The sequence below is a fragment of the Nothobranchius furzeri genome, chromosome 9 (assembly GCF_043380555.1).
Source record: "Nothobranchius furzeri strain GRZ-AD chromosome 9, NfurGRZ-RIMD1, whole genome shotgun sequence".
Taxonomy (NCBI): domain Eukaryota; kingdom Metazoa; phylum Chordata; class Actinopteri; order Cyprinodontiformes; family Nothobranchiidae; genus Nothobranchius; species Nothobranchius furzeri.
This window is the reverse complement of record NC_091749.1, coordinates 50,248,709-50,271,562: the sequence shown is the minus strand read 5'-3', so window position 1 is coordinate 50,271,562 and position 22,854 is coordinate 50,248,709. Positions and strand designations below refer to the sequence as shown.

Below are 22,854 nucleotides of genomic sequence, written 5' to 3'. Positions count from 1 at the left end.
TGGCAGCAGCTTCCAAGAATTTTCTGATCTTATAACTCAGTCTTAGAGAGCAAAACAAACTAGAGAAGAGCCTCAGGCAGCCACAGAGTAAACCCTTCCTCCCTCCTTGTTCTACTAAATCCAGCTCTCAGATAAATGTTTATTTATTACAACAAGAAGCTCCTCTGCTAATCGTTTGTGGTGATGTGTTAAAGAAAAAAAGCTTCTGAAGAGAATGCCAGCTTCTGTGAGCCCTTGACAGACAACTTTGTTTTTAAGATGAACTCAAAAGGATTAAAAACACTTTATCATTTATCCTCTGTTAACATGTCTTTTAAACTGGAGTTAAAACCAATAACAAATCTATATTTTCCTGGCTCAAGCACCTCAGACAACCTTGGATTTGAATGCAGATTTTTAAGTTGCACAAAATTATTCATAACGGATGTCAACTGTACTGGACTTGCAGCGACAGCAAGATGAGCACAAGAAGAAGTAGGGCAGTATTCTACAGCAATATCTTCTCTTGGACTTACTGTGATGACTGTTTTTAGTGAAAACATTAAAACAAACAACACAACACCATCTAATTAGTTAAAAAACTTTCACTACATAACTTTGCAACCCAAAACACACAATTCCAATACAACAGATTATTTTAAATCTGAATCTTTAGCATTTATCCATAGCCTCGTGGCACACTGTTGCATCATATTTTAAACAGCTACATACACAGTCCCAGCACATTACCAGTAGCTGGGATTAGTACGTTGAAAAACAATAATATTACTTCGTCAACTACATTGTTGTGATTGTTGGGAGCTGAAATAAAACAGAAACCCTGATTTTATTACCTGCACATTCCTGTAAAAAATACATATGTCTCTTTCCCAAAATATCCCGAGGTTCAAACTGGGAAGTATCGTCAGAAAAATGGAAATACAGCAGAACAGAAATTCACCAGGCCACAAACTGATTCCTGAATATGATTTCAGAAATAGACCTGCTGCTGACTTCATAGGGACTGCATTCTGCCTGGCTGGCAACTGAGAGGTATTCTGAGGTGAACTCACACACACCAAGTCAAAAGGAGAACAGTGAAGTGAATTTAAAGGTCTTGTGTTCTGACTGTGGGAGGCCTGAACTTTGCCAGTGTGTGTGTGTGTGTGTGTGTGTTTGTGTGTGTGTGTGTGTGTGTGTGTGTGTGTGTGTGTGTGTGTGTGTGTGAGGCACAGGCATCTTCTTTAGACTCAAAGCAAACATCTCACTGCACATGGCTGCCTCAAACTGCTGTCCTATTCAATAACTTCTTTGAATCTAACAGGTGAAGGCGTTTTTTGTTTCTGTGACACATGCGATCAATGCAGTGGTCAAAAATGGAGGTACTCACGACAGTCTTGTTCATCTGAGTCGTCTTCACAGTCGTTGTCCCCGTCACAGACCCAGGAGCGGCGGATGCATTTCCCGTTGTCACAGTGAAAGTCTAGTGGCGAGCAGGTGGGGAGCACTGCAAAATACAACAAATGAGTTAAAAACTTTAAAACAAAACTTCAAAAATTCAGGACAACCTTTCAACAATGAAGTGAAGAAGCATCAATATTATGATTTTAAGGTGGTAAATGTCTTTAAAGGAGACATCTTATGGCTTTTAAAAATTTATAATAGTACAGTGATCTATGAAAACATGTTTATAAAGTTCTTTACATTAAATCTCTCTCTCATAAAATTATCAGCAGTTTTAGTCTTGACAGTTTCAGTCCCATAAGCCGTTTCAGGTCTTTGTCAACTTCAGAAGACAAGCTGGAGTTGGCCATGCCCACCCCTCCTTGGCTAACCCCAAAATTCCACTATCTCTTCTCCGCCCCCGCTTTCCGCTGCCGCTCGCTTCCGAACTCAAATTATACTAGACCCGCTCTACAACGGCTCTGCCCCGGTGCGTAGACTTGAGGTGCGCAAACAGGCATGCGCGGGATTTTCAAGATCTTGCAATACAGTCCGAGCAATAAATGTGGAAGTTAAATCCAAACACCCGTTGTGTGGGAGAAGCATCGAAATGAACTGTTTAATCTGTCTATCATCAGTGTTTGCTCAGCAGTGTTTGGATCAACAAAGGGTGACTACTTTGATAGTAGAAACTGTATTTATGGCTTATTTTTGTGCATTTAAAGTCCATCCACCATTGATAGTTGTTAAAAGTTTTTAAACCTGTGCATATGAAACAAAAAACACTTTTTGTTTATCCATTTATTGTGAAATGACGGAAGTTGTGCTTGCTCCCTTTCCTGTTGGGCGATTGTGATTTCTGTCCCTTGACTGTGGAGGTGCTCCGGCGTCTGGCAAAAATAGAATCGATCCTATTCTTGCCGGATGGCGGAATGGCGGGCGGCACACTGCGCCGCATGGCTGCAGTAGTGGAACAGCTCTGATTGACTACGTTCACATGCAGCCAATATCCGGGTTATGATCGGGTTAAGGTCGGTATTCGGGTTTCTGAGTTGATCAGAATAACCCGTTTACAAGCATAAATAGAAAGAGTTACCTTGAACTTGCATAACCCGATTTAAATGCGGACGTTGGGGTAGCGTCAGGACGTATGGACTACCGTAAATCCTCTAATACAGGCCGGTATTCAATTAAAGGCCGGGTCTCCAATTTTGGCCGGTGTCAGAGTCAGCGGAGGTAAATAATGGCCGGTCTCTTATTGTGGCCGGATGGAATGTGGTAACAAGCAAGTACAAGCGTCCCAGCGGCAGGGTTATAGTCCCTAAATCAACCAGCAGGGGGCAGTAGGGGTTCACGCAGACATTTATTAGGCTTTTTCTTCAAGCTTTATAACGCTTCAGACACGATCCTCTATCACGCTCCTACCACACAGAGTCACGGTGTCAGTTAACCATGCTAATTCAACCCGCTCCACAGAACACACATCACCTTCCCTGTGGCTTACATAACACTCACACAACACGCAAATCAGCACATAGGAACTAGCAGAACGATAGGAAACACATATAACACAATACCCAGAATGCACCTGGCTTACAACCCCAGCCAGGTCATTACACTATCAAGTTCAAAGAGAACGTGCTGATTATGCTGCAGAACACTATGGGGAGCAGCAGTAGGGGGTGTATGTACTACAGTAATCCCTCGTTTATCGCGGTAGATGCGTTCCAGACCTGGCCGCGATAGGTGAAAATCCGCGAAGTAGGGACTCCCAGCATGCCCCTCGCGGGGATTCCCTCCACGTCGCATCTACGTCACAAACCGCGGCTATAAACGGAAGTCGCCTTTACAGCTCAGTCATCGTTTCTTCAGATTCATGATCAGAGTTTCCAACCTACCGATCAATCCAACGAACTATCAGCTCATAGTAAGTTATCTTACTTACTTCTGGAAAGCCCGGCATTTCTGTGTCACTTCGTTGACGCTCGAACACTCGGGGGTTTCCTAGAGCAGCCGGCGTTTCACCGACGCTCTCACTTCCGCGTCTGTGAAACCACGCTCCCTATTGAATTATCGTATGATCACATTCTCTGTCATCAGCAATGCGCTGTGCCAGACCGTAGGTACTGACACGCGATCGTTCATGTCGGTTCAATTCCTTTAATGTTTTCTGTCTTTTATTTGCGCCTGATGCGTTTCGCTGCATGCTGTGGAGCGGGGCGGTGCGCGCATCAACTTGTCCTCCAACGCACTGATCACTGATACGGCCGCCAAACAGCAAGCGCTCCGCTGTTTTTGCGGTCGGTAGATATTTTAGAACTGCAGTTCAAAGGTAACTCATGAGGTGAATATATATGAACCCAGGCAGCAGTTTTTCTTTAGGATTGAGAGGAGATGCAGGAAGATAATAAACAGACAGGACAGAAAAATAGTCAAATAAAAACAAGTTAGTTTTTGTACCTGCTGTTGCAACAAACAGACACCATTGAAGGTCATCAGAAGTGAGGAACAGAAAATGAAATAATTATTTTAATGTTTAGAGCAGCAGGAACTCCGAGAGGCTGCAGGCACATCAGTGAGTTTGCGGCTGCTGCGCAGGGGGAGGGGGGAGAGGGCTGAAGCAGAAACTACCGTTGTTAAAAGAAATGTGTTTAACTTTGAAAATGTGGGCACAATTTTAATTGTCAAAAACTCCAGCAAACCATTAGTTCATTTTGCTCAAATAGAAATAGAGGCCTGTCTCCAATACTGGCCCTCCTTCCAATAAAGGCCTGGAGCTTGATGAGCTTGAGTCAAATACAGGCCCGGGCCTGTATTAGAGGATTTACGGTACGTCCAGACGCAATATGCGTCATTACCGGTTCTTCGTGTTCCGGTATCCGTGAAAACAACAACATGTTTCCCAGTTCGGAAGAGATAGCGACCCGTTTGTTTGCGCTTTAGTTTCCTCGTCACTCCAAAAGAGTGGTGCTGTGCCGCGACTCGCCATGTTGCTCCCAACTTGTTGTTTACTTCCAGTGTTCTGGCACATACAAGATGTCTCGCTACTCAAAAGACCAAGATTCCTTGCGAACAGAGCATGCGCAGTGTAACGTGAGGAAATATGGGTTTTCTGTCACAATGGTGGTGCTGAACGCAGCGAGGTCAAAGCTGGGTCATCGAGAACTTTCACCCACAGATTAAGACCTGAACGCCAGCGAGTCTGGGAGGAAACCATAACATCTGCCACCTGCGGTACCAGAAGAAGGAGTTCTCATGGACAAGTAGTCATAACAAATCAAAACATAAAGTTTAAACTTCTTTTTCTTGATTTTAATGTTAAAGTAACCATTATCAATTTGCTCATTATAAATGTGTTTAATCAAATGAATGGTTCTTATGCTTTGGGGTAATTATAATGGATTAATGAATCCACACTTAAGTAGATAATGTTGAGAATGTTTGGTACTGACCTTCAAACACACCCACACACATCTTCCCACAGTAAACTCCAGACGCATTTGATGACGCACATGTTAGCTTTGAGAAGAGAAAGGTTTTTGGTAAGTTTCAGTCTTATGATTTGAGTTCGTGTTGGACTACGGAAGAGAGTGGACCTGAAAACCAAAGGGGGGGCAGAGCCGGCTGGCTCGTTCTTCCCCCCTTTCACGCTGTTTCTGCCAAGCCAGGCAGAATAGCTGAATCGCAACTTCTAACGCAGACTCATTACCGAGTCTTTTGATTTCTGAGTGAATTAACTTAAGAAAGCGCGTCGACAAAACGCTTTACCATCAACGTGTACCGAGGGCAACTCTGGACCGGTTCCGTTCGACACCTACGTCTCCTGTCAGCCGCCGGTGTCATCTGGATGTACCACAACATCCTCCACGGCCCGGATCCGAAAGAGGGTCCACAAGAATTCGGTGAGACAGCACACGGTGTTTAGCGTTTGGATGCATCTTTTCCAACTAAACCTAAGTTATTCAAACCATCACTTTTCACTCAGACACCTGTTTCTTCCTGAAGCAAAATCAGATGCACACACGCATCCATCTCACCTCATCTCACCACACTTTGCACCCACACGCATCCATAATCACATCATATCACTCTCACAACTCACAACATTCTCAATCTTCATAAATTCACCAGAAGGTCTATTTGAGCAAGAACAGCATATAAACTGTTAAAAGATTGTCCCACAAAGTTGCCAAGGTGATTGTTATTTCCTGTTGGTCAATTTTCAAAATCATTAGTTTAATTTGAAGAATTAAAACTTTTAATCCTTCAAACTGGTTTCCTCATTGAACTGAAACACAGACACTCAGATATTATCGGCAGTTTATCGATGAAAACAACCTTTGAGTCTTCTGAACAATATAAAATTTGGTTATTGATTTATTAAAAATTAATATTCCGAATTAATACGTAGCATGGTTCCTCTTTCACAAAAGAGCATAAAACCACAACGCTACAGCAGAACACACACTTTGATGGGGATATCCCGGTATGCGTTTACACGACCAAACATTCGGGTTAGAAAAGGGTTACCCCAGGTGTACCCCAGGTTATGAGCATATCCGGGTTTTTGGTGGTGTTTACATGGACCTGCGGAACCGGGTTATTGTGAATATTCGGGTTTTAAAAGGGTTACTGGCTGCATGTAAACGCACTCATTGACTACAACGGGACCGTTTTTGCTGCGGAGTTCGTGCCGGAGCGGAGGTAGTGGAATTTTGGGGTGAGACTGCTGTGAGCTGAGAAGCTCTGATATCAGAGAGGAACTCTTGAGTAGAGCTACTGCTCCTCCAGCCTGGAGAGGTGACAGGGAGGTTCTATGCTAATTTCAAAACACAAAAGTCCCAATTTGTGATGTTACATCCAGGGGGCTTTTGCAAATACTTCCAAAAACCAAATATTAACAGAAAACGGACAGACGGGTTTTTGTCAAGGTTGGGGGCAGTGGAAACCCAGATAGCAGCACAAAATGATGAAAAAGGTGAGTTTTTGATAATAAGTCCTGTCTAAAGCTGCAATAGCAAATATACAAAACAAGTTAGCTTAAAACATTTTTTATACCTCTTAACAATGTCCAAAAATATGAATGGGCAACATGGCCATACTGTAAATCAACATCACAATATATTTTGAAGTGTGTGTGGTAATGATGTATCACAACATTTTTTTTCCGTTTACAAATGACAATTTTTGAAAATTCTCACATAACAGATTAATTGCATCAGAACAAATACTTCTAAAAAGTATAAAATACATTAAAAATTGGCCAATACTCAAAATCTCAACCACTGGCTAAACTTTCATCATTTCAACCATATACTGGCTATAATGTGTATCACTATTCTAACATAGTATAGCTAATAATATAATGTTGAGCAAGAAAGAAAAAAATACAATAATAAAAATTAAGTGGTTCCTATGCTTTTTGTCTCAGGAAAAAAAAAACTTCTCCAATAACATGGCCTGGACTGAAAGCAATAAGTGGACCATGAGTTCTCTATGCATTACACACTCTCGTATTTAGCAACAAAACACCGCTGGTGTTATAGGTTTGCCACTACATAATAAAAAAGGAGAAACAGCTGGCTGTTTCCACTTCAACTTTAGGACAAACTACCAGAGTCCCAAAAAGAAAAGCGTCATCTGAAGTAATGGACAACAAAATATGTTTGGACATGGAAAACGACAATTGGTGTTTAGCACTCTCTCGTTTCCTCTGGTAATGCTGGTTTGGGTTCTGAGGGGGCGTGGCCCAGGGTTTGGGATGATAGCTGACGGGAGGGATGCTTGTTCTGTAGCTGTGTTTGTGTTTGAAAGTTAGCTTGTTCTGTAAATGTGCTATTGAAGCTTTAAACCTGATTTCTCATTAAGTGCATTGGGTTGAGTGAATAATATTGTAACCTGAGTAAATATTAAATTGAAAGATTATCTAAGGACAAGTAAACCATTCTTTTTTTTGTTTAGTGAAGTATGAAGTATTTTGTCCTGTGGGGTCACTGGGCTCTTCCTGAATCAGAATTGCTACAAATACAACAAAAGCAGAGACATACAGCGTCTTCCACATATCATAGTTATTGCTCTTGCATGACCTCAAACAAACTGCTCAAATGTAGATGACTGTTATTTTATGTAACTTCATCTTTTGTGGAACCCAAGTCAGAATCACTCTCATGCATCCTCATCTTCCCACCCTCTTATACAGCGTGCAGCAGCAAGCTCAGCTCAGCACATTCCTCCCTTACTTTATATCCGCTCTAAGTGCAGCTTCTAGTTATCTAAGCAGACCCCGAATGAGTGCCTCTTTGTCATTTGCAGACAGAGCTAATTTAATTACAGACCAGAGAGGGATGGAGAGAAGAGGAAGAATAAGAAAAGGAAAGGAAAGTGTAGCAACATCTTACAGTGGACTTTCACTCGCCTGTCAATACCACACATGAAATATTGACCAAGCAGTGCAGAGTTTATGAAAAATGTATGACGTCATGCAGAGAATTAACCAATGAGGCAGACAGGTGTGCAAGTGAGAGCTGAGTGCGTTAAGTGTATGCATATATATCTTTTAGTGTGGCTGTGCGTGTGCGTATGTGTGTGTGTGCGTGCGTGCGCATGTGTGTGTGTGTGTGTGTGTGCGTGCGCATGTGTGTGAGGCCATAGTATCCTGAGGTAGCAAAGCCCCACTGACCTATATAACCTTGCATGGATATCACATTAGTAAAGGAGAAACACAGAGTCAGATATTCCTGAACAACTCCTTTCTTGAGGTCTCTTTGTCCCTGCGAACGTGTGTGCGTGCATGCATGTGTACGCTGGATTTCATCCTAAATGGTAGTTCTAAAATCTACGCATTTAATTTTCTCCCAAACCTATTTAGCACTCTGAGAAAACAGCAGCTGATGGCAAAGGGGCTCGTTTTAAAGAAAATTAAAAGAAATTAAAGTGTAGAGTTATGCTTAAAGCAGAGAGAGGGCTATTCCATGAGTTGTTCACACTAAAGTTTAGCAATATATAAAAATTTACCAAGCAATATTTATTAGCCCATACAATGACAATGGCCAATATATTTGCACAGGATAGGTTTAGATGTTATGTGGGCCTAACACACTGCACGTGGCATTCCACCAGTCTGAAATGTTCTTACTCAGTTTCCGGGAGCAGGCCACGAGGGTTCCACGTGAGACTTGCTGCTTTCAAAAAATTCAATTCAATTTGATGCATCAATCAGTGCCATGCAGTTGGTGTGTGCTACAAATCAGATGTCAGCACGTCGCCTATACGACACAGAATCTCCTCTCCCCCAGTGTAGCTGCTATTTATCTCATGGCCAGACGTAGGTGGGTCTTTCCTCCTGAAAGAAGGATTTAAAGTTTGCTGAACGTACTGCTTTTTTTTCTCTGATTTTTTCCGTGTCTGGTTTGATGACGTCAATTTGGTGATGCACATTTGTAGTCCTGGATTTATTTTCACACAACCTAAAATAACCTTTTCCCCTTTCGAAAATATGAGCTTTCTTACTAGCATCAGAAAGTATCTTTAAATTTCACGGACATCATATGTGAAATCCATGGCACATAAGAAACTAGATTAGAAAATAGCATTTGTAGCCCCACTGACTTGCATTCATTTTGTTGTTCTTCCAGGGACCCATTGGTACGGAGGAAGGATTAATGCTTAGGCCCAGCAGAGAGGAGGGGTAACTCATAACCCATTGGTTTGGGAAGATGTCCATCAAAAGCTAATTTGAAGCTAATATTTGAATGATAAAGGGGATTATGAGAGACACATCTGGGGAAATTTAGAATTTTTTCCAATGTCTGTTATGTTAGATAGTGAATTCAAAACTTGTTTTGGAGTATTGGAGTACTTTTATTGGACTTCTGGATGTAAAAAGACCTTTGTTGTTGGAGATGACTTTTCTGTCAATGATGAGGCTTTGCAGTAATGGCTGAATCATTGATTGCCATATATCACTGGAATCATAAGAATTTTAACTTACAAATGTTGTGTGACATATCCATATGTACATGGAATAAGTGTCGCAAAAAATATGTCGATTTGGTGTGGAGGTTTGAAATGTCCTATCCACATAAAAAAATGCTCATAAAACATAAGTGGCAACGGCACTGGCCAATCGCCAAATAATTTGTCCAGTTTCCCAACTTTAATTCACCCCCCCCCCCAACCTAATTAATGATGTGTTATTAAATGGGGAAAAACTATAACAAAACAAAAATTTATTGTATATCAAACATCACTGTGAATAGCAACAGAAAAGCCTTCAATGATTTAATAAGCTAGGCAGATTATTTTTATCTTTAATGCAAAAAATAATCAATTGAAGCACAAAAACATGCAAGGAAACTAGAGAACAGTAAAAGTCTAGTAAATATTACTACATTAGTAAAATCTGCCAATATGATATATATCACAACATAAGGGTGATGAAACAGTATATCGTAATGCTAAAAGCAAGATGACATATGCAATTTTAAAGATTGAATATAGTAGGAAAAGTCAGGCCAGACATTGTTGTTTTGTCGTGTTTCATAAACTCTCAATTACAAAAGTAACACACTGCTTTTAAATGTTGATTCAGTATCATAACACAAAATACCACAATATTTCGGTTTATCGATATTTTCCTACATCTCTAATAATTTAATAAGCTAAGCAAATAAATATTGCATCATTATTGCATGAGACAATTTAAGGACACAAACCTGCAAGGAAAACCAGAGTAAAAATGGTAGAGTTTGGTCCACGTAACGACTGAGGTCAAATCAGGGTTGGGTTTAATGCTTTCTTATGATGTTTGTCTTTCATTACAGAAAAGCAAATATAGTTGGGTTTTAATCTATTTCAGTTCATCCATTTAAGCCATGGGGAAGTCCAGCTCATGTTTAATTCATGGTCTCCCAACCACTGTGTCAAACATGTTATTGATCACTCCAGACAACATTCGTCAGATTGATAAATAATGAAAATAAACACTTTCCAGAAAATGATTTAGAAGATACATCAGAATGAAATATTTGAAAAATGACTCCTGGATTTACAAAGGACAGCTGTAATTAATCTATTTTAGATTCAACTTTTTATTTAGGGGAAAAGAACATACAAAAATATTTTAGGACTTGCTCTATCAATTCTCTGAATTAGTGTTTTTGTACACAACAAAAAGTTGAATTTCCCTTATTTATTGTCTACTGCAGGGCATCTGATGATGTTTAAAGTATTCTAAGGCAGGAAGTGAAGTGACTCTTGAGTGCACCTCTGACCAAACTTCAGCTTAACAAGCAAAAGCAGGGAAATGCTGATGCTAAACATCACACAAAAAATCCAGCTCATCTGCAAACACAAGATCCAGAAACCCAAGGAGGATGTGATGCTGCAGACAGCAGAGTTCACATTTGCTTATACACACAGAATGAGACGTATACAGATTTAGAATATAAGTGGAAAAATGTAAGCAAATATTGCACTCTTTCTACACAAACACACACACTCAGAAGGTCTGGTTTATTTCTGCTATCGACTGGATCAGCAGAAGCTAGCTGGGAAGGCTGATGGAGGCCATTGGTGCTTTGATCCCTGTTATCACACAGATTTGGGTTGGCTCAGTTTTCTCACTACTGCTGCATTCCATTGAGTCTGACACACACACACACACACACACACTCAAACACAGTCACTCTTCGTGCATTTAACCAGGAATACACACTTTTTTTAGCTAATTGACTAATGTATTGAGAAGATGAAGACATTTTCTGTCAAGAATGAAACAATAGAATTAACAGACTCATGAATCAGCAAACCTGCACAACAGGTGTGCAAAACAGAGCTCTGTGTTTGACTTCCTGCTGATTTTCAGATAATCAGGCAATGGTGTCGTCCGCATCTTTTAGAGATCACTCAAACATCAAAAGCAGCTGGTCCAGTTTAGTCACCTTCAAGTGACACTCTAGCGATGCATTAACACAAATATGCAAGGTATTATTTTTTCTCTCTGCCACACTTCAAGCCCTTTCCAAAACACATCCTGTGAACATTTTCCCCTCGAGAGCTGGTTTCACATGAGTTAGAGTGCGCACATACAGAAAGAAAAAGAAAAAAAAAAAGAAAACACACACACACACACACACACACAGCTTGACCTTAAGCGGTGGGCTTTTCTCATCTGAGCTGCAGAATTCCCACTTGCGTTCCATGGCCATTCCCACACACACACACACACACACACACACACACACACACACACACACACACACACACACACACACACACACACACACACACACCTGCAAGTTCCATCATCACAAGTCTTTATCTGACTGAAAAAAAGTTACTGAAGAGGAGCTGTAGTTTACGTCTGAGGCTCTAGAAAAACAAGAGAGAGCGTCTCCGGTCACACAGCATAACCGCAATAAACTGGTTTTTGTTCTTTACTGCGTTATTCCTTCCAACTTTGTGAATGTTTAAATTTTGTATTGAATTTTTATATGTGATCTCAATATTCTAGTTACAGCTACATGAATTGTTATGAGTAGACTAAATAGTTCAAACAGGGATTTGTGCATCACAATTATGGAACAATTTATGACGTAAAAATGAAAGAATCATATACCACAGCTATGGAATCATCACTATAATACGTGGCATTGTATGAGGAGCTGAAGTAAAAGAGATAAAGTTCTTTGTTTAAATAAAATTAAAATGTAACATATGGGTTTAATCTTATAATACTGGAAAACTTGCAAAATTGTAGAGTAAAATTATACATCACAGTCCCAGGTTCAAATTCAATGAAAGATCTGAACACTGCTCGTGTTTTTTATCCATAAACTTACATTTAGATGCATTTACCGGTGATTGTGTGTAAACCAGATGGGTTTCAGAACGACTTAAAACATAACATTTCCTTTCTTCTCGATTTATTAGGAAGTGCTTGTGTGACATATGTGTGTGTGTGTGTGTGTGTTTGCCTTTAGGAAGATGAATGTGCTCATCTTTAAGTGGCCTTGAACAGCAGAGTTAATGGCCTCTCCTTTACTATCGAGCAGCTGAATTAAGTGTCTCTAATGGGACTAATATATCTGCCTGGGTGTCGTTTAATGCACAGACTCGGAGGAAGGGAGGATGGACAGATGAGGAAAGGGTGAGAAAGAGATAAAAACAGATGTGGACTTCAGGCGAGTTGGTTCGCTCAACATAAGAAGATGTTCTGAGCACAGTGATGTCCTGCATGTCTGGCAATAATGTGTGTTCCGACAACTTATTCATTATAATGGGATGGATTCACAGTGGTTCTTGTAACTAATCATTGTGTTTTAATGTGAGACTTAATTTTATGTAATTAGCAAATGTAAGCAAACAGTCTAATTTTGAACCATTACTAAACACCAAATATTTCCTATTAAAAACAGTATTTGTTTCATTTTCTGGAGCTTATTTGTCTTTTTATTTTCATTTATTATTATTATTATTATTATTATTATTAATCATAGTTTAATTATGGACATATTAAGATGATAGTATGTTGTTTTGCACGCTATTGAACTATTTTCTAATCATGTTTTGTTGTTCAATAAATCAAAGGAGACAGAGAAAAAAATTCCCTAGCATTTTTTCATGAGTAATTTAGTTAATGACATTTGTGGGATATGTGGGGTCTTTTTAATCTGTAAAGCCCTTTGAGTTACATTTATTTGTATGAAAAGTGCTTTATAAATAAAGTTTGATTTAATTTGATTTAAATTTTCCCATTTAATCCGATTAATCGATTTGAGACCCCATCCGATTCATCGATGATCCAAATAATAGTTTGTTGAAGCCCTAAGTGAACATTCAATATGCTGATGACAATGTCGTCTAAATATGCAACAACCACATTGTTATGAACAAAATTAACTGGCTTTTACATTAAAACTTCAGTGGCTGACATATTATTAAAATAAACTGACAAACGGAAAACTGAGATTAAATTTTGTTTATGAATCTAATCCCATACAAAGAGTGATTTCCGTCAAAACATTAATGCATGACGGTTACTTCCAAAAAATGTTACAATGAAAACCCACTGTTTTCATGTCTCCAATACTTGTTTAAAAACAAATTGGGCCATTTAAATAAAATCAAACTTAAATACATATAGCTGTCTCAACTATAAAGTTGGCATATTTAAAACAAAAGAACGTGCTCCTCAAAAATAAGTTTCCTTGAATAAAAAGCACTAAACCATTAGTGTGAGAAATACAACAATCTTTACTGGGTGTTTTATGTCCACAATGGCAGATAGACACTGAGAAAGCAACATTTGCTTGTTGCCATGACAAATCTCAGATGAGTGCTTGACGGCAGTGAGTAACACACAAGTGGTGTCAATGACACAACCCACATCTCCTTCAGAAAGTGAATAATGCCGTCTAATCGTGACATAATAGTAATAGGATAATCTGTCATAAGCTGAATTGTGTCAAGATTTCCTCAACACCGTCTTCCATGGCATATGGACAAAGAAGTCACAGTAACATCATAACTTGCAAACCATTAGTCAAATATGTTAAAAAGAAGTTTTCAACCAACCCAAGGAGACCTATTAAAAGGGTGTAACAAGCCCAGACATTATATATTAACATTAACCACATGAACCACCATTAGTGGCAAAGACTTTCCATTAAGCTTGTCTCCCTGGAAAAAGTTTTCCCTAATGGTCTCCAGAGAAAATGACATGACTCAATTCAAAATCTCTGATGGATCGTTAATCTGTTCAGCTTGTCTAGAGTCAGTCTACATCTGACATTGTGTCTACCAGTAGATACGGTAACCTGATGAAATAAATGCCGATTAGAACCATTAGGTATTCTCTGGTGATCAGGGACTTTCTTATTGGATTATTTCCTCATCTGTCTAGCTGTGGTCAAGATGTCTAGATGTGTCAGCATACCTGCCACTGAGCCCCCTACAGGACAAAAGGTCAAATCTGTGCTCCGGTGCAGCTGATTACAGACAATGGGAAAACCTTAATGGAGCTCAAGCAAATAATAAACAATCACATGCACTCTGGCACAATAGATCTCAACCAAAGCTAACACAGCTGTGGCTGTTTGTCCTGTTGAATGCACTTGTCTACTTTAGATTTCAGCAGTCAACATTTAATCTGTGACTCTGAGCACTTTGTACCATCACATAGACCCCTTGACATGTGACGTCACTCGCCCAAGCCCCTGCCCCCGCCCCCCAACTTTTGACTAGAGGGCAAGAAGAGGACCCTCCTCCGTTGACCACTGTTGTTATTATCTGTCAGTTGTCAATAAATTCAGCTAAGTCGCAGCGAAATAGAATCCATCAGCATGGTTAACACATACAGTGCTGTAGGCTGCACAATAAGACAAAAGGACAATATAGTAATATTTGACAGGTTTCCAGCTGATGAAATAGTCCTGAATGGCAAAGGCAACAGCCAGTTCTAGGGGATAACCTACCCACATCGTAGAAGTCAAAGTGTCATGACAGAATAAAAAAGTCAAGTATCACCCCCACATGTCCAGAAACAAGTCATAGCCATCTAATGAATTGTATGATTTTTTTATACAAGTATGTGCAGCTGCGGGGCACGATGAGCCAGGTGAGAAATGCCAACCGAATGGAGGGAGTTAGATGAGGAGAGCTGTGCTGCAGATAAGTCCTGAGAAATAAACATGTGAAAAACTGGTGATGCCAATGCATCGTGTAGTTTTTGTGTGACCCGAGGTAGTTCTTCTTGCAATGATTACATAAAATGTGTTGTGTACCATTCGTTCTGCGTTTCTGTTTATGTTGCTCATCAAAATAAACAGAGGACCTGTTTATCTCCGAAGAAAAATGGTGTCATGATGATCCTTCAGCATTAACCCGCAGAACGTAGGAGAGATCCAGATATACCTTTGTTGCTTCAGCTGTGTAAAGTCCAGGCAGCTAGTTCTGAGGATTGTCATCTCAGCTCGTAAGCCACCGTTAGCTTTGAGATGTTTCTTTATTATCATCTGCACAAAGATGTGTTTGATGATCTGTGGTAGTAATATTTAAATCCCTAGGTTTCATTGTGTTAGCTTGAATTGCAGAGACAGGTCTGGGTAGTGGCTGCATGAAGTCCCTGTTGTCCCTTTTGCCCTCCAGCGTTGTGTGGATGTGCGCTATTACCCAGATGTAAACAATAACATTCAAGGAGTCTATACCACCATGGTATAAAGTGAGCCCTGAAAAGATTGACAGTTCTCTAAAATACTCTCCACTATGTCCTGAAAACTGTTTCTAGTTTCACCAGGAGCACCTCTCCGTCGGCGTGGGTATGGAGACAAGAAATGCTATTATGCGTTGACGCAAGGGCAGAGACATGCCCAATATTTTATCTGTCTATCAATAGTGATGGAGACAGCAAGGCTGTGATTGGTCAGGATGCTGCTTCCTTGAAACTAATCAACGGCAACTCCATTCTCCTCTCAAAAGCACAAAGAATGACAAAGATATCCAACGGCGAACACAGAGAAGACTGAAGAATGTCTGGCAAAAAAAATCCAACAATAAAAACGTTTATACACCCGTGACTGAAGGCGTACATAGATACATAGCAAATTATTTATTCGTAGAAGTAAATTAGGGGAAACTTGAGTTTAGAGGTGGAGACTGCACGTAGAGGCGGAGGAGAATGAGGGATTATTTATCTGTTTTACAGTCTCTGAAATACAAAAACACAATAATAAATGCAATACTGTGGAAGGGAAACGTGACTGTAATGGTGGCAAGATACCCATCAAAAACCACTATTCCCTCTGTTGCCCTGGCGGGGGACTTGCTTTGCAACACTCCCACAGCAACGGAGAAGTCCAAAGGGAAAACATCTCCATCAATGTGTGTGTGTGACTCCACACTCGAGCTGAGCTAAATTAAGCTCTACATAAGAGCGGGTATTTAGGCATTCAAACACTTTTGTATTCATAGAGGTGGCTGTGTTTTAATGATCTTATTTCTGATCTCTCGACTCCATTTTGTTCAAGGGAAATGTTTGTAACTGGCTATTCAAATATGAACAAAATGGGAAAAACAATTCAAAAGGATGTTTAGCAAAAACGTTGAAGCTGGTTGTACTACTGAGTGACCAGGCATTCAGACAAACACACGTAAATATGTTTCACACTTGAGACTTTTATGAGGAATGAAGATCATGGTAACTTCCAGAGGTAGATTCTGTAGCATAATTGAATTGCTAAAACAGCCCCAGAACAAGAAAAAACAGACTTTGCAGTGGTCTAAACAAAACCCCAATGTTTTTATTTCCATATACGACCAAGTTGATGCAAGGTTGTTTGTCAGCCTCTTTGCCAGGAACAGAAAAAGAAGAATGCTTATGAAATGGCAAATAAAATCTTATAGCCATCAGTTTTCATTCATGGCACAGTCATGGCATTTCATTCATTTTTCACCAAACAAAAATGAACTCTGTCACAATTCAGACAGAAAACAACCACAGGCCAATCCCCACAAGTCATATTGCATTTTAGGTACATATATTTAATAACAACTTTACAATTAAGCACTTTGGTATATTCTCATGTGCCACGTATAATAACTAATTTGTAAAATATTTGTAGCTGACATATATTTTATTAAGTTTTGGTCACTGATAACATTAATTCTGTGATTCTGTGAATTGCCAATTCCAACTTTTAAAAAGCCTTCATCAAGTCTGTTGAAAGTGATTAAGTACAACTATTTAAAAAGTACTCCAATAACTCTGTACTGAATTCATAAAGACAAAGAGAGTAATGGGGCAGCAAAGCTCTGTTTCTTTTTATTTTTGTCACTTTGTCTGCTCTCAATCACCCTCTAATCGTGTCCTCTTCTGTGTGAACAAGTGTGTCTGACTGGTTTATTGAAAAGGAAGTAAATATTTAGGAGGGAGGTGGAGGAAGGCACTGAGCAAGCTTTGGCTGAAGAAAAAGAAGGGGAGGATTATGCTAATGTGTCCAAACAACTACGCAGAAAGAGAACCAACAAGCCAAACAAGAAAAAGGCAGGAGAAGGGACAAACTGGAGAAAAAAAAATCAACCCCGCTGTGTGAAATAAATGAGAAAGTCTCACTGGGAAAAGAAAACTGAGTTGGTTTTGTATGTTTCCTGTGATCAAGAGGAGGAAGAGGAGGAGGAAAAGATGGAGCGACACAGAGAAAGACGGAATGGGGTCCTAATCTTCTCTGCTCCTGCTTTCAGATCAGTTGAGCTCCTGCAGTCACAGCTGCCATCTGATTGGCTGAAACTGTGGAGAGTGATAGATTAAAGAACAGAGGGGGTACTTCTTTTCTGATGGTTCATATCTGAGTGTGAATCTGTGTCAATGCCCTTGTGAAAAACTCCCTCAGCTTGGTTTAAAGCATTCATTTGAAGTGATGGTGAGAGTTTACAGTGAATTTGAAATAGACTCTTTTACAAGGTTTAAAGTGAAAACATGAAGGCGCATCAAGGAATTGTCAAAAACTAAAATGTAGGTTTCAGTCTTCAGTCTCAGGTTTGTAGTTGCATGAAAACCCAAATGTCAAAGTAGGCACTACAAACGGGGAGATGACACAAACCCACTAATTTTGTAATTCTAGGGGAAATGAAAAGTGTAGATTTTTTCATGTCTTGGATCTGAGATTTTTTACTCAGATTTTTACCCAGTTCTCTGATCTGATAAAACTGAACTTGTGGAATAAAAACATCTAACAATCAAGTGAAATTCACTTCACTCTCCAACTTATTTTTGTATGTCCTAAATTTAAAAGACAGGGTCATCTTTAATTTAAAATGTCAGATTGTTTTTTCCAAATTCGAGTATAAAGCCAAGTGGACTGCCTGAAGTCTGAATAAAAAACTGAGGACATTGTTGCTGAGCAATTGACAACACGCCCCCAAAAAAAGCTTGCCTTGTCCCTTTGTCAAAATGGTGAAGTGAATTTTTGGCATTTAAAAAGGAAAGAAATACACATAGTCCAAAGTTAAAAGGGTAGACAAACACTTTAAAGGATTCTTGTTTTAAATCAAAATACCAAACAAATCATGAGGTTTCCAAAAACCTGAAGTTATCAAGTCCTAGTTTAAGTGTGTGTCTCAAAAAATAACATTTTCTCATGAATACGGTAGACACATCAGCCACCGGAGGTCTGGATCAACCCGGTCAGTATCCAGACATGATTTCAAAAGAGCACTCGCAAGTTGGTGTAGAAAGCACTTCTATTTACCTGTGAGGTGTTTACAGTTTTCAGCAAACACTGATTTTTCCAAACCTCACAGACTTACGTGAGCCAAAAGAACACCAAAGCTCGAGCAGTGCTTTATATCACACAGAATTTCCTCCTTCATTTCATCTTGTATCCAATGACGACAACACATGCACAATCTGTTCAAGTCCTGCTGAGGTGAAAGACTCTGAAGAAGTGAAAAACTAAATTATTTTGCCTGGTAAATAAATGGATGCAGAGGTCTCAAATGTACAAGTATACACATGTGAATGCATGCATACTTCGATGCAAGCAAAAAATAAATATACTTTGAAGGATGAGCAAAAAAAGAACCGGGAAGATGAAGGTCATACCAAGGGACAATCTAGGCACGGTTTTCCTAAAGCCAACAAGGAAATAACAAAAATTGCAGTTCCCCCTCATCCAACAGGGCTTGTTCCAACAGAGCTAATTCTCATTGCCCCCAATGTTTTTTTCGTTGCCTCCCATGTTAAAAATACCAACTTCACAGAATGAATAAATATGTTTACAGCCTGGTACAAAAATATTTTAGGTTTAATGGGCTCGACACACGGGAGGCGACAAACGGCCGCGATCAGCGAAATTTGTCGCTGTCGCTTTTATTACCTGACACACGGGAGGCGATCCGCGGCAGCGGCCAGTGGCAAAGCCGTCTACACGTTCTGTTCCATGGCGAAATTGAATCTTCCGTTGTTTTGTTTGGCTGTGTCAGGTTGGAGGGAATTAAGGTTATTTAAGCAGTTCAGAGTTAATAAAGTGGTAGATATGATGTTTCACAAGGTGCTGCTAGAGTTGTGTGAAATCTTACTTCTGATTTTACTATATAAAACATAATAATAATCAACTTATCCTCCATGTTTGCTCGGAGGTGTACGGAGCATCCTGTCCGCTCATTGGTCAGTGAATGATACCTCCGTTGATTGGTCCTCGTCCGAGCGACAGCGATGAAAAGTTGAAAATGTTTCAACTTTCTGGGATCGCGTCGCTGGGTCGTCCGTGCACGACACGTGCATGACACGTGCACGAGCGCTAAATTTCACACACATGTTTTTCACGTTCCGCTTGGTAGGAGAGAGACCCGCGATGATCGCTTTGTCGCACATGTCTCATTGAAAATGAATGGAGGAGAGGTAATGTCGCCTCCCGTGTGTCGAGCCCATAATAGATCTAGTTTACACTCATGACAACATTGAAGAAGGTGACTTTTTAAAAACTCTTCTGTTTAGGTGTAATTAAATGCTCAAAACTATGAATAATTTGACTTGATTGACAGGTATTAGCATCAGAGCTAGCGCTAGTGGCTAGCTCTGGGGGAGGCCTCAGCCCCTGTGCATTTAACATAACGCTGCTTGGTCATAATAGGCTAAAATATGATGTGTTGGTGGGGGTGGATTCTGGTTGAGTTGCTCAACCGCATTTTTCTGGCTAAAAGCACCTGCAAACCTCTATCACTGAGCCTCAGGGCAGCTGTGGCTACAATGCGGCTCAACATCAGCAGTGTGTGAATGGATGAATGGTTCGCTGTACTGTGAGGTGCCTTTGAATCCTCTGGCTCTGACAGATGCTACAAGTGAAGGTCATTTATAATTTAAATGCATGATTAAAGTTTTGGGTTGGGCCTTCTCCAAAGCTTAGATAGAATGGTACTCTGGTTACAACATGAACTCATAAACCACATGGATGATGCCTCTGGCTGATTTTGTTTATCTATTAAAGTTCTCAAAGTTTAAAGAGGGACAAGATGGCAAAGGATTGATTTTCTTGATCACCTAAACATAGTTAGGCTGTTTGCTGTGCTTCAAAAGTAGTAAATCAAAGAGACTGAAATGAAACTTTTTCCAAAATAACACTCTATCCAATTCAGTTTAGGCATATAAACATGCTCCGCTGAGCTCTAGTTAAATATCTGATCCAAACCAGGGATTTTATAATCTTTTCAGCACTAGACCGATAAAAAATAAACGCAATAGCAACAAAACGACCCTAATTATTGCTGGCTGGAATATAGAAACATAGCTAATTAGCCAAGTACCAGAGTTGTACAACTTACATATCACCTTTTTATCCACTTCACAACGTTTTGTAACATTTAAGGTTACACGTTTATGGTTACATAGTTTAAAGAATTCAGATCTTCTCAAGACCCCCTCCACTCACACACACACACACACACACACACACACACACACACACACACACACCAACAGTGTGTTTCACAATTAATATCTGGGTTCTAAACTAAACTTTGGAAGCCTCTGATCTAAACTACTGAAATAACTGATTAGATCTGCTATTGACCCTTTCACGTGACGTCACGCCACTCATGTGACCGCCCCCTTCGCCATGATGAACGGCAAACAGACTGTTTACACCCGTTGAAACTCCAGTGAAGCTAGTCAAAACAAGCCAGTTTGTAGCCTTTTATGGCTTTTATTTAGTTGATTTGATAGTAAAATGGTTTTAGCTTGCTGTGTTGTTGGCTGCACTAACAGACAAGGATGTAAACTTAACTAGTTTTGTTTTTTTAATAACTTTGATGGAGACTGAGGACGGAGATGAACTGCCGTGTCAAGCGGACTAACAGCCCTCAGATTTGCAGCAAACATGTTTTTACCGGGTAAGATTAATGTTCATTTATTTCACGAGGAAGACAGAGACAGAGATAAATGTGATGTGCTTATACAAGTTATTGATAATTATGATGGATGGGTATTTCACCACGGATGATGCCGGCTGTCCGCTGTAGCGTAAAGCGATATAATTATTAACAATATTAAAGCTCCGATAAATGATTACGTGTGTTAAAATTATGTTATTTATTTATATGAGCGTCACCGTTCAGAGATCTTCTAATTCCGGTGCGAGAGCAGCAGCTGAACCCGGTAACACCACCATCAACAAGGGATCCGAACTTTTTAAAAATCAGCTTTGGTGTAAAGTGAAACGCTGTTAACAACATAATGTTATAAATCCAGCAGGGTGAATCTAGGCAAAGTCAGCAACATGTTTACGTCGGTGAACAGCTGCAGAGAGAACGTAAGCTAACGTTGGTAAGCTAGTTAACATACCGCCCCCGCTAGATGCACTACTTCTTCTGATAACTGAACTGTGCATGAACTAGTTGAAGATATGCTGGAGGAGTTTTGTTTTTGTTTTGATGGCAAAAACGATTTCAGGCTCTACTTTCCCCTTTGTTTGGTACTCGTGCCGCTCACCGTTTACAAGCTTTTGCCATCCAGCATGGTGGACCCACGTGATTAGGTGACGTCGGTGCAAAGGGTCAATACCTAGTGTGCAGGTGAAAACATGAACGTATCCAGTCATATCCATCAAAACCCATGTTGCATCGACTTCAAAAAATTACTTGTAACACAAAAGTTTTCTTGATCAAATCCAGACAAAAAAATAAATAAATAAATAAACGGAATGAGGAACATCATCAGTAAAAGATGTAGCTGAAAACACTCCAACCATAACACAAAGCAGGCGCCTCGTTGTCCTTTATCGTTAACTTTCCACTTCACTCGTCCTCTTCTGACAGAACAACCTTCAACACAATAAGTGCCTCCTGCGATTTTTTAAATAACCACTTCTATAAAGGCAGGCTCCGTTCTTCTTTATGGGGGTTTATGGATTAGGAGGTGCTGCCAAGAACATAAACATGTACCTCTCCAATAGAGCTAAAGCTTCATCACAGACATAACTCAGCCCATGAGGTTGGCCTGCAATCAAATATAATAAAGTCTACCATCCAGAACTCTGGCAGCTGTGTAAATGAAATCAGAAAAAGGGTGATTATTAATTAGCTGAAATGTCTGAGTTATGTCTTGATTAAATTTCTTCAAAGCTAATTAGTCTTCTGCCCTTGATGTGTAGCCCAGTAACAAGCTCTTTGACTGGTGAGGCAAGGAAACAGATTCTTCTGATCATCCCAACACTGACAAACATTAAAGGAAGTTAATCAGAGCCCTAAACATCTATTTTAACCGTGCATACACCGTTATTTTTTATATAACAGTTTTAACCTCTTTTCTTGCACCATTTGTGTCGGGCATACTTTCTTTGTTAGTTCCCACATCTGAAGCTCAGATAGATCCCCTTTGTGGGATTCCACAACTAACTCTGATTAAGTGGTGCCTTGGAAGGGTTTATCATTAATCGGTGA

General features: G+C 39.9%; 1 protein-coding gene across 7 annotated transcripts in view; it reads right to left on the bottom strand.

Annotated features, from left to right (window-relative positions):
- lrp4 (low density lipoprotein receptor-related protein 4) overlaps positions 1 to 22,854 on the bottom strand; it is a 164,298-nt gene that overhangs the window by 58,519 nt on the left and 82,925 nt on the right. For all 7 annotated transcript variants that reach the window (XM_070554915.1, XM_070554916.1, XM_070554917.1 and 4 more), the window contains exon 3: positions 1,370 to 1,486. In XM_070554915.1, coding sequence (XP_070411016.1) covers positions 1,370 to 1,486 — 117 coding nt within the window. The remainder of the gene's footprint in view (positions 1 to 1,369; positions 1,487 to 22,854) is intronic.